The 11,549-nt window shown below is 55.5% G+C and overlaps 1 protein-coding gene across 1 annotated transcript; it reads right to left on the bottom strand.

The window, feature by feature from the left end:
* Positions 1-301: 301 nt before the first annotated feature.
* Positions 302-9,029, bottom strand: LOC123622841 (dual specificity protein phosphatase 15). Its single transcript, XM_045529480.1, has 7 exons — positions 8,677-9,029; positions 7,871-7,904; positions 6,064-6,146; positions 4,053-4,102; positions 3,060-3,134; positions 1,763-1,934; positions 302-913 (listed from the first exon to the last, which is right to left on the bottom strand). Exons 1-7 carry the CDS (start codon positions 8,695-8,697, stop codon positions 641-643), a joined length of 708 nt encoding a protein of 235 aa, XP_045385436.1. The 5' UTR covers positions 8,698-9,029; the 3' UTR covers positions 302-640.
* Between the last annotated feature and the right edge of the window lie 2,520 nt (positions 9,030-11,549).

Raw genomic sequence — 11,549 nt, 5'->3', positions numbered from 1 at the left:
GGGAGGGGAGGGACCCTCAGGGAGGAGGAGAGGGGGTCAGAAGGTGGAAGGGTTTCAAAGGAGGGGCTTGGGGGCCTTGTCAGGAGTCTATGGCTCCGGGAGAGATGCGGGGGTGGGGAGGTGTTAGAGAAGCGGGTGGTTCCCGAATGCAACTCTGCAGACTGCAGTTAATGGAGGGTGGTGGGCTCCTCAGGCCCCTAGGGGATGCGCACTCCCTCCTAGCCCCCTTTCCGCAGGCTCCAGGCCCCTGGTAGAGTCCTGCCGCCTTCGCTGAATGACTAGGAGGCACACGGACAGGCAACTTCTGTGTCTCTTTAATATCCCCAGGCCAGTCCAACCCCAACACCTACCCCACCCCTCCCCCTCCCCCTCCCGCCGCCTTTAAGGGTGGGCCCCCTCCCCCAGCCCAAGGACTAAGGCACCAGGTGGCTGCAGCAGGCCGGCCCGGACACAGAGACGCACAGACGGAGGACAGACACACTGACTGCAGACGCAGACAAGCAGGCGGGCAGGGAAGCAGGGATCAGGCCGTCGCGGGGCTCCCGCAGCCTCTGGGCCGTCCTGGAGGCGTGGGTGGCCCAGACAGCCCCCGAAGGAAACCAGTCGGGAGGAACCGGGGAGCCACGGCGGGGCGGGATCCTCACTTGCCGCCCTTGCGGGACAGACACCGCGGGAGGCAAGAGAAAGTCTGCTTGACGCGCGCCAGCAGCGGCAGCGGCCGGTGGGCCTCCCGGGGCGTGCGCGGTACGAGGCGCTGCAGGGTTCCCTCGGAGGCGGCCGAGCGCGGCGCGGCGGAGGCGGCCGAGGTCGTGGAGCCCTGCCGGCAGCGCTTGCACAGCGGCAGCAGCGCGCGCAGCTCCTCCTCGTCGCGGAACGGGCTCTTGCCGAAGCGCTCCTCCAGCTGCTGGTGAAGCTGCGGGGCGCGGGGGGCGGGGTCAACGCCTGCCCGGGGCGGGGCTCAGACGGACGGCCCCGCCCCCTCCATCCTCACGACCCCGCCCACGCCTCGCTAAGTCCCTCCCCTTCCTGAGCATGCTCTTTGCCTCCCTTCTGGGATTGCCATCTCCTCACTGAGTCCCCCTTCTCCTCTATAAGGCCGTTCCCTCTTCATGAGCCCCCCTTTCGCTTTGACACTCCATCTTCCAGATCTGCAGAAGTGACCCCCACCTGCACAGTGAGGACCGCAGTAACCACCCCCCAACCCCACACCATGCGCCTCTGCGTTCATGTCCGTGGTCACAACTCAGCTCACAGCTCTTTCCTAATGCAGCCGTGCAGGTAAGCCTCTGGGTACCGCCCTGCCATCTGCCGAGGGCCCCCCATCCTTTGTCCCCAAGGAGCCCTCCAGTCCTGACACTTCTGTGGGCCATCTGCCCGAGAGGGATAAGAGAAGGAACTGCTTTGGCCTCATCAGGGACCCAGGGTGAAGCAGGACATGGACAGCTCTCCCCCCAGGGTCACTCAAATGCCCTCAGGTGCTAGCAGGTAGAGCAGCCAGTCAGGGGTGCTAGGAGGCCTGGTCAAATTGAGGGGCCCACAGTCTGGTCTAAAAGCACCCAAATTCTGTATTAAAAAAGAAAACACCTGTCTGTCAAACAAAACACACCTAGGACCTGGATTAAGTCAAGGGCCACAAGTCTGAAACCCCAGAAAAATCTTCTGCTAGACCTAGCACAGGCTAAAATCTTTCCAATCGGTTCTCTGTCCAAGTGAGAAGGGTCTCCCACCTCTGGCCCAACCCGGCCCCTGTCCCAGTACCTACCTTTAGGGAATTCCCCCAGCCAAACTCTTCAAGCTGCTGCCTAAAGCCTGGGTTGGGGTTGGCGATGGGCCGTGTGGCCTTGATGGCTTCAAGCACGTCCCGCCAGCCTAGCCCCGTCACCGTCATCACATATGCTGTCACGATAGTGGTGCTTCGGGAGATGCCTGCAAAGCTGCAACCCCCGACAACCCCCCAGGCTTCAGGCAAGATCCAGTCTCCTCCGTGACCCCTAGGCACCCCACCCCCATTTCAGCTCTGCCCCCCTTGCCTCCTGCACCCCAGCGGCAAGGAACCTGCCATGACCTGTCTTCCCACCTCCAGGCCTTTGTCCATGCTATTCCCTCTGCCTGGAGCATCCCCTGGCACTCTCCCGCATTAGGGGCCTGAGTGAAACATCATTCATTAACTCAACAAACACTTCCTGATCATCTGTTCTTTTGCAGGTACTGATATGGTGGGAAGAAAACAGGCCTGGTCTCTGCTGTCCTGGAGCTAACAGTGTGGTTGGGGGAGACGGACACCAACCAGAAAAACAATTTCAGGTGAGGATAATTGCTTTGAAGATAAGTCTGGGGGCTGGGGGCCAGGAGATCTGCACAGGAAGAGGTATTAGTCTGGGTGGGGGGGAAGAGGTAGGATTAGGGAAGGGTTTCCCAAGGAAGTGACATAAGCTGAGTTTGAAAGATAGGTAAGGGTTAGTCAGGAATGTTCTGGGCAGCGTGTACAAAGACCATGAAGTGGAAGTCTGGTGGACTGGGGGAATGAGGAGAAGGTTACTGCAGCTGGAAGGGGAGGAGGGAGGGAGGGTGGGACACAAGGCTAGGGACAGCTGGTCACATGGCTGGGGCTCCGGCAGAGCCAGCCTGAGCCTGGCATAGGATAGGTGCTCAGTGAGAAGTTATGGAAGGAATGGCATCAGCTGGGGCAGGGGCCCCTGGGAACATTCAGAGGTCCCGTCTCCCAACCTGGGCTTCCCCACTGCCCTGCACCACCCCCTCAAAGGCCTGGAGGGGTGGAGGGGGTGCCAGAACTATTGGAGGGTAACGGGCTAGCTGCAAAACCTCACCTATCCCTCTCAACAGCCCTGTCAGGTTGGCTTTCTTTTCCCCATTTTACAGATGAGGAAACTGAGTCTCTGGGAGACGCAGCTACGTGGCTATGGCCACGTGGTTGGCCTCTCCCAGATGGATGGTGGACTGTCAGGCTTTGTGACAGGCTTTCCACCTTCCCCGTGGGATGAGTGTGTGTTCAGGACAGAAGACAGCCACTTCCTCCCCGGCACCCACCCTTAACTCACCAGTGCACGAGGCAGTTCCCCCCGCTGAGGCGGCAACAGTGGATGAAGTTGATACATTCTTTGAAGTGCTTTTTGCTGGAGAAGAAAGCAATGGGGTAGGGAGCACTGAGGAGCAGGTCTCTTATGAGTCAACCCCTCCCCATTTACAGGGTAGGAGGGGACAAAGAGCCCTGGAGCCCTCAGGCCAGCCAGCATGTGCCCTGACTAGTAAGGGGTGGGGGTGTATGTGAAGCAATAATGGTGGCATTTCGGGCAGCAAGAGAGGCCAGTGAAGGCCAGTCCCACCATCCAGGCAGGAGCACCTCTCCAGTGGGTCTGGTGGAGCCTGTTTTCATGGTGAGTTTATTTTAGCCTTTCAAGGAAGTGTGTGGGAGGGACAGGGGTCCCACTCCTCTAGGGTCTTCAATCAGAGCACCTGGGACAATGATGGTAAGCAGTGGGCTGGGAGCAAGGTTCCCAACAGGCAGGAGTGTCTGTCTGGGTCTGTCCCAAGCTGGAAGCCCCTGCTGCTAATAACACAAACAAACCCCCCATTTTCTGAGCTCCATTATAGCCCTGTCCTAGATCCTCAACCCGTATCATCTGATCTTTGAAAGATTCCTTGACTCTGATCACATAGCCCTGTTTCCCAGGTGAGGCTCAGAGAGGGGAAGTGATTTGTTCAAGGTCACACAGCAAGTAAATGGTAAAGCCTGGCTGGGACCCAGATGTCTTAACTCCGAGGTCAGCAACTTGAGGCTGAGCCTGTCCCTTTCAAATCTGCTGGCGCACCCGATCCCAAGAGACAGGGCACTTTCTCCGTTTCACAGCAGAGGACACAGAGGTTAGGAGCCCTGGCCAGGGCATACCGAAAGGCAGGGTTGAGAAGGAGTCAAACCTGGGTCTGGGTGACCACCTGTGACAGCTTGCTGGCCTGAGTACTCTCTCCTCCTTCCCAGCTCCCCTCTCCCCGCACCAAAGGAGGCAGCTGTCTGTCCATCCAGGGGAACTTACATGGGTACCTCAGGGGTATCAGCCACGGGGATGCGAAGGTAGGTGATGTCCTGCAAGTACAAACATGCTCAGGCAGGGGGAGCTTGCCCGCAACCCCTCCTCCCCCTGGCCTGAGCTGCCCGAGGGCTGCATGACCCGCAGCCTAGTTCCTGCCCCTCTCTGGGCCACTGGTGTCCTCTCCGTCCAGAGCAAGTAGACACCATCTCCGAGGGCCTCCCAGCTCTGACCGTCTGTGATTCCTGAGCCTTCTGAGCAGATGGCTTCTCCTAACCCCATAGGTGATTTGGGCATGAGGACTTGATAAAAAGGACCCAGGGACCTTTTATCCAAGAGCTGGCTTCCCTCCAAATGGGGATCACAAACTTATACAGTAAAAGATTTGATTATCTTGAAAAGAAAATAATGAAAACAAGTTTACATTTCATGAATTATGGTTATTAAACTATGCGCTAATTGTTAGAATAATCAAGGAATAAATTGTCAGTGGTTTTTTCAACAAACTTGCTGTGACATCTTTGCTTCTATACAATATCGTAAAGATTATTTCTGCCCATCTTCTGAGGAGCTCATTGCTTTTCTCAAGGACCTCTCTTAACACTCCGATATTCAAGTGGCTCTTTTCAGGTGCCTGGCCCATCACTGGCCAGTGTAAGGGACCCCAGCCAGGTCCTCCTTTGTTCATGGCTTTGTACGAACTTCCAGTCCTTCTCCAACTCACATTCCCCAAGGTCATGAAATCCTGTATCTTTTGCAAGGTTTGCAATTTCACTTTGCAACACATTTGGCCTTGGGTTTACATGGTATTATCAAACCCTGGCTGACTGGTAAATTCGCTGATGGAGGGGAAGGGAGAGACGCAGGAGAGAAGAGAGCATGGCTGCTGGAGCAGGGACTCATGGAAACTGTCATTTCATTAGTAAATACATTCACGACTTGACAACCTTCCCCGTGCAATCTAGTGACGGCTTACTCCAAACACTTCAAAACAGGGCTGCCCCATAAAGCAAAATCAGAGTCCAGAGGCCTGGAAATTTCTTTTCTGAATGACACTGAAAATCATAGATTATTGGAGATTGCTTTTAGAGACCATCAAATCTGACACATGAGAAAACTGAGGCCCAGAGAGGGGAAGAACCCTGCCCAAGGTCACAGAACAAGTCTGTGGCAGAACCTGGTCTCAGTCTCTGATCTCCAGAGCCTTTTCCCACTCAGCTTCTTTCTCTTCAGTGGATGACACAGACTAACAGATAGGAGGAAGGGGCTCTGTTTATGGGATACAAATATTATTAACTTTGTTATTATATCAGTTGTCATTTGTTGAACACCTGTTATGTGGCTCTCAACAGCTCAGTGAGGTTGGTACTGCTATAAAATTCCCATTTTACAGATCAGACAACTGAGGCTCAGAGAGGTGAAGTCCTGTGCCCAAAATTACAGACAGAATAAATGGTGAAGATGTGAACTCAGTCTCCTGACTCCAGCATCTGTGTTCTGATTTTCTGCTTTCGTCTTCTGGGTCCTAACACCATCACACCCCTTTCCCAGGACTTGATAAGCCTTCCGGTGGGGACCATGCTTTACAGGGTGCAAAGCATCTTCACCATCTTCCATTCGCTTTGCATCCTCACAACAGCCACCTGGGGGAAGACAGGGCTGAGGAACCAAAGGCCCAGAGAAGTAAAGTCCCAGTCCAAGGTTGCACAGCAAGACACAGAGCCCAGAGTCATCCATTTGGAATCATCCATCCAGCTGGGCAGTGGGAAGCCCATATGCGGGCTCTGTTGGATGTGAGACCTCTGGCACCACATGGCCTGTGCTCAAATCCCAGCTCTTCAGCTTCCTGGATGTGTGGCCTTAGGCGAGTTAATTTACCTCTCTGGGCCTCAGGTGCCAAATAGGGATGATGATGTAAAACAGTTCAGTGGTGAAAACCTAATGAGTTACTTGATAAATGGGTCTGCAGCTCCCCCTCCCCACCGGTGCACAGCCCCGGGATGGGGACAGGGAGTACCTGCAGCAGAGGCTGGGGTGACTCATGGATAGAGATGATGTGTGTGATCTTATTCCGGTCCAGCTGATCCGGATCTTTGGCATCTGAAAGAAACAGGATGGTTGAGCCAATCTGGCGGGTGTGACTTGCTTGTTCCTGAGGGCCAAGTGTGGATGGAGCACGCCAGCTCTCCTCCTCAGCCCTCCCACTCCACCTGGGCCCCCCACCCCAGCTCCCTGCTCCTCTTGCTTCTGCAACATTCACAAATAATGGCCCTGCGTCTCCCCAGCCTTGCTCATGCTGCTCTTTCCCCAGTATATGCTTTGACCCAGCAATTCTACTTCTAGGAATCTTGTCTCCAGGAGCTTTTTCTCACATAGAAAGCTGTGTGTAGAAGATGATGTTCTCTGTAGTACTGCTTATATCAGAAAGAGTTTAAAAATGGGAACAACCTAGTGTTCATGAAACAGAGGCTAGGTAAATAATAGGATATCCATGCTCTGGAATATGTTGCAGCCATTACAAAGAGCTCTATACGCTGATGTGCAACGATGCCCACAATAAATTTTTAAGTGGGAAATACAGCTTGTAGAACAGTGTACAGAATAGCTTCCCACTTTAGTTTTACACACTGTATCTACAAACATATATGAAAAGGAACCCAGGGATACACCCGGCAGCGCTGTCAGTGGTTATGTCTAGGGGCTGGGCGTCCAGTGCACACAGACCTTTCATAACGAGACTAGATGATATGTCCTCTCCTTTAGCAAACATTCACTGGGGGCTTACTATGTGCAGCCACTGGCCGGGTGCTGGGGGCCTGGGGTCAACTGCATGGCCCCTGCCCTCATGCAGCCTACACGTTTGAAGAGGATTCAGACCTTACTTAGCCAAATACTCACAGAAGTCCATGTACAGGAGTTGCTGTGGTAGCTCCAGGAAGGAAGGGACCAGGGTTTATGAGGGTGGAGCACCCGGGCCCCTCCCTGTCTGAAGCTTTCTCTGACTCTACACATGGAAGTGACTTTGCCCACCTTGGGCCCCCAAGCCCCAGACCAGCTGTCACTTAGCACGTTTTCCACCCTGCAGCCAAAGACCTGTCCAAAGACCTGTGCTCGGCTCTGCCTCCCACCACCAGCTTGGAAGTTTGCGGCCTCGGGGGCAGGAATGGGGTGTCTGTACATCTGTGCCCCCCTCCCCCGACTGAGGGCCGCAGAGAGATGGATGATAGCATGAGTGCGAGGCTTGTAGGCTCAGCACCCCTCGGCACAGGCTGCCCGGCTGCTCAAGGGCTTTGGGAGTGTGGGCTTGGTGGTCAGGACGCTGCCTTCGGGACAGCCCAGCTCGGGCCTCCAGAGGCCTCTCCTCTGAGGAGGAGGAGGCTGTGGGGGAAGGGTTCCCAGCTTCCCAGGTAGAGGAAGCACCCCCAAACAGACCTCAACCAAGAACCTCAGGGTCAGAAGAGCCCTTAGAGGCAGGTGGACGTTTTGAACTGAGGAGGAGGCTGAGGCTCAGAGCAGGTGTAGACACGCCCAGGTCCACATCTTAGGTCCTGAGCTGTGGGTGCTCTCTTTGACCTCGTGGTGGGACGTTGGGAGGTGTCAGCCTCAGACCAGTGATGCCCCCTCCATGCCTTCAGGCCTAGGGACACTCCCCCACCCATGCACCTGTTTGTCCTCCATCAACCCTTTTTCCGTCCCAGCCTAGCAACGCTTTCCTGTCTCCAGCACCATTACTGAGCGTGTCCAAGCTGCGTGGGCCAGGGCATGAATACAGGCCTGCGACCGGCAGAGTGCCATGGCCTTGGGACAAAGTGGGCATTGCTCACCAATGAAGTTTCCGAGGTAGAGTCCAGGAAGTACCTATGGGAAGGACAGACAGGGGTCAGCGGGGCAGAGGCTGCACCCCCTCCCCACCCCCGGCTGCTGGGGGACCCATGGCCCCTCTCTGTCCCGTGAAAGCTGTCTGGACCTCAGGACTCAGGGAGCCATCGCCTCCCTTTCTTGGGCCCTGGGCCCTCTGTAAGAGAGCTCTGGGGCTCTAGGGAGGGTGGGAGAGTGGCAAGTTAATCACAGTGGGGGGCCATGGGGGCCAGCTTGGGGATGGGTGACAGGGAAGAGGAGGAAGGCTGCAGGGGGCAGGGAGTGGAGGGAGGGGCAGAGAGACCTAGGGGGAGAGCAGGAGGAGCAGCCAGGAGAGAGGTGGACCTGCAGGATGGCTGGGTGGAAACTCTAGGTGGAGGGAGGTGGGAAGGCAGGGACAGGTGCAGGGCCAGGGAGAGGGAGGGGGGAAGGATAGAGAAACAGTGACAGACTGAGAGTCCAAAGGCGACAGACACCTGGGACCGACAGGGATATAGAGTCTGGGAGTGACAGAGCCACCGAAAGACACAGCAAGAGATATACAGTCACAGAGACAGGACAGAAACAGGCAGAGACAGAGACAGGGCAGAGAGGGGTAAAGACACAGACGGATGCGGTCTCAGAGTCACAGGGAGACAGCGATGTAGCCACACCAAGACTCGGGGAGACCCGGAAGGTCAGAGGCGGGCAGCCCGACCTAGTCAGAGTGGGGGCGCCGCGGCCGGCGGGCTGGGGGCGGCCAGGGAGGGCTGCGCGGTCCCCGTCCCCCTACCTTGGTCATGCCATTCCCCATGATCCCGGGGCCGGGGGGCCGGGCGCAACCCCAGATCACTCCCGGGAAAGCGTTCCGGTCACAGCTGCCTTGATGGCCCAGGCCGGGCGCCTGCAGCCTGGCGGGGAGTGGGGGCCCCGACGTCCGCGGCGCTGCCCAGCGCTGCCCACTCGCCGCCGCCGCCGCCCGCCGACCCCCGGCCTGGGAGGGAAATGATGGAGCCGCCGCCGCCGCCGCCACCGCCACTGCCGCCGCAGGCTCCTCCTACCCCCTCGGTCATGTGGGGCCCCCCCCTTGGGTCGCGGCTGGGGGCCGGACAAAGCCCCAGTGTGCCGGGCCCACGGCCCGCGGGACAACGGCAGCTTGTTGGGCCGCGTGGGACGGCCACCTCCGGAGGTGGGGGCGGGGCGCTCCCCCCACCCTGGCACTGTCAGGCGCGGGCGGGTTGGGGGATGTCGTAGAGAGACCCCCATCCCAGTTCCGGCTCTGCCTGGACCTCCCTGCCGGCCCTGGGGCAACGTGATGGGGCTGGACTTTGATGACTAATGGCTCTCTGCTCTTCAGGGTCTGCAGCAGGTAAAGTGGGTAATTCCTTCCGTTACACGCCCCCGCCCCCCATGCAGCCGTCCTCCCCCTCAGCCTTCCTCCTCTCCCACTCATCCAACCATCCATCCTCCCACTCTCCCATTTACCCGTCCTTACACCCACCCATCCTCCCATCCTCCTATCCGCCCATTCATCATTCATCCATCATCCTTCCACTCCTTCCTTCCATCCACTCTGGCCCCGATGAGGATAGAGCCATCTGGGTAAGCTCTGCTGGGTCCCGCCAGAACTGCCATTAGGGGCCTGGAGACATCAGGGTAAGTGTTGGGAGAGGGAGGTAAGGGAGGGTTCCAGTCACCTGGGTCCCCTGGAGTAAAGAAGACTACAGTAGGATGTAGTGAGAGGCAAGAGTCCTGGAAGGTGAGTGTGGGGACCAAGGTTGGAGGCCCTGCTCGCCTCTAACCTGCTGGCTGACCTTGGGAAACTCTCTCTGAGCCCCAGCTGACCCTATCTGTGTGTCTCAGGATGTTGAGGTGAGCCCTTCCTGGCTACTAGGACCAAAGCTGAAGAATGTATTATAAAATAATCGCGACCAGACACTGCCTATGGAACTGAAATAGAAGCAGCTGAACCAGCTTTGTTCCTCCAGCCATCACCTGCACCCCTCCGTCCCCTACGAGACAGCATCCCTTTAAAATAAAGTGATCGGAGAAAAATAAAACTGTTTCCTTCATGTTTCTTCCTTCCTCAAGTTCACAATATATGTGGGGCTGCCCATCTCAGCTCTCTGTGCCCAGGGTTCTTGTAAAAACCAAATTGTTCAGCAAGCTCTCACTGAGCACCTACTATATGGTAAGTGGTAGGGGCATAACAGTGGATAAAGTAGAGATTGTTTCTATTTTCTTTACCTAATGGTCGAGACCAGCACTGCCCAAAAGAAATCTAATGCCAGCCACATGTGTGGCCACATAAAAAAGTAGAAATGAGTTATAATTGGGTTTTTTGTTTGTTTGTTTGTTTTGGAGATGGGGTCTCACTATGTTGTCCAGGCTGGTCTCAAACTCCAGACCTCAAGTGATCCTCCCACCTCCCTCCCACCTCAGCCTCCCAAAGTGCTGGGATCACAGGGGTGAGCCACTGAGCTGGCCCGAGTTAATTGTTTTTTTTTTTTTTTTTTTTTTGAGACAGAGTCTCGCTTTGTTGCCCTGGCTAGAGTGAGTGCCATGGCATCAGCCCAGCTCACAGCAACCTCAAACTCCTGGGCTCAAGCGATCCTCCTGCCTCAGCCTCCTGAGTAGCTGGGACTACAGACATGAACCACCATGCCCGGCTAATTTTTTCTATATATATTTTTAGTTGGCCAGATAATTTCTTTCTATTTTTTTTAGTAGAGATGGGGTCTCGCTTTTGCTCAGGCTGGTGTTGAACTCCTGAGCTCAAGCAATCCACCCACCTCGGCCTCCCAGAGTGCTAGTGCGTGAGCCACCACGCCCGGCCCCGAGTTAATTGTTAATAATATTTTTATTTAACCCAATATACCCAAAATTGTTTCAACATGTGCCAATACTTAAAAATTATGAATGAAACATTTTATGTCCTTTTTATTGTAGTAAGTCATCAAAATCTGATGTGTCTCTTATACGTACAGTCCATCTCAATTCAGACAAATGGCATCTCACATGCTTCATACCCATATAATAGCTATTAGCTACATACCGGACATCTCAGATCTAGGAGGGAAGGCAAACAAAATAAGCAAACAGACAAATAAAGCCCTCACAAATGGTCACGGTTTACTATGAAGGAAAGGAAGGCGAGGCAGGGAGAGCCTCTCTGAATAGGTGACATCTGAGCTGAGACCTGACATATATGAGGGACCGAGCTAGAGAGTGGAGAGAGCATTTGCAGCAGAAGGAATAGCACGTTGCAGAGGCCCTGCGGTGGGGAAACTTGCCTTTGTGAACAGCCGATGGGACTGGAGGGGACTGCGCGAGGGGAGGTGGAAAGAGATGAGGCTCAAGAAGAGAGTTGGGGCCGAGCATACAAGACCATTTACAGCCATGACTGGGGTTTAAAGTTTTTCTTCTCCCCCATATAATGAGAAGCCAATTTAAGGCCGGGAGGCCACGGCATCTGATTTACATCTTAAGCCAATCACTTTGGCCCCTTACTGACATTCCCTTTTGGGAGGGGCTCCAGCGGCAGCCCTAGAGAGATGACAGTGCCCTGGGACAGAGGGGGACCCGAGAGGCTGGAAAGAAGGGAATGAACTTAGCATACGTGAATATGTCAGCAGTGCAGCTGGCAGGACTTGCAAATGGATTGGA

Source organism: Lemur catta, chromosome 17 (genome assembly GCF_020740605.2).
Source record: "Lemur catta isolate mLemCat1 chromosome 17, mLemCat1.pri, whole genome shotgun sequence".
Lineage (NCBI taxonomy): Eukaryota > Metazoa > Chordata > Mammalia > Primates > Lemuridae > Lemur > Lemur catta.
Note: the sequence above shows the minus strand (reverse complement) of the source record. Positions and strands in the feature narration are given on the sequence as shown.

Bases quoted from the DNA above. Each gene is read 5' to 3' on its own strand.
- LOC123622841 (XM_045529480.1), bottom strand. From the start codon at position 8,697: ATGGGGAATGGCATGACCAAG. The intron at 7,905-8,676 runs GTAGGGGGACGG...TCCTTCCCATAG, and splicing joins TGGGGAATGGCATGACCAAG to GTACTTCCTGGACTCTACCT. The intron at 6,147-7,870 runs GTGAGCAATGCC...TGTTTCTTTCAG, and splicing joins CTACCTCGGAAACTTCATTG to ATGCCAAAGATCCGGATCAG.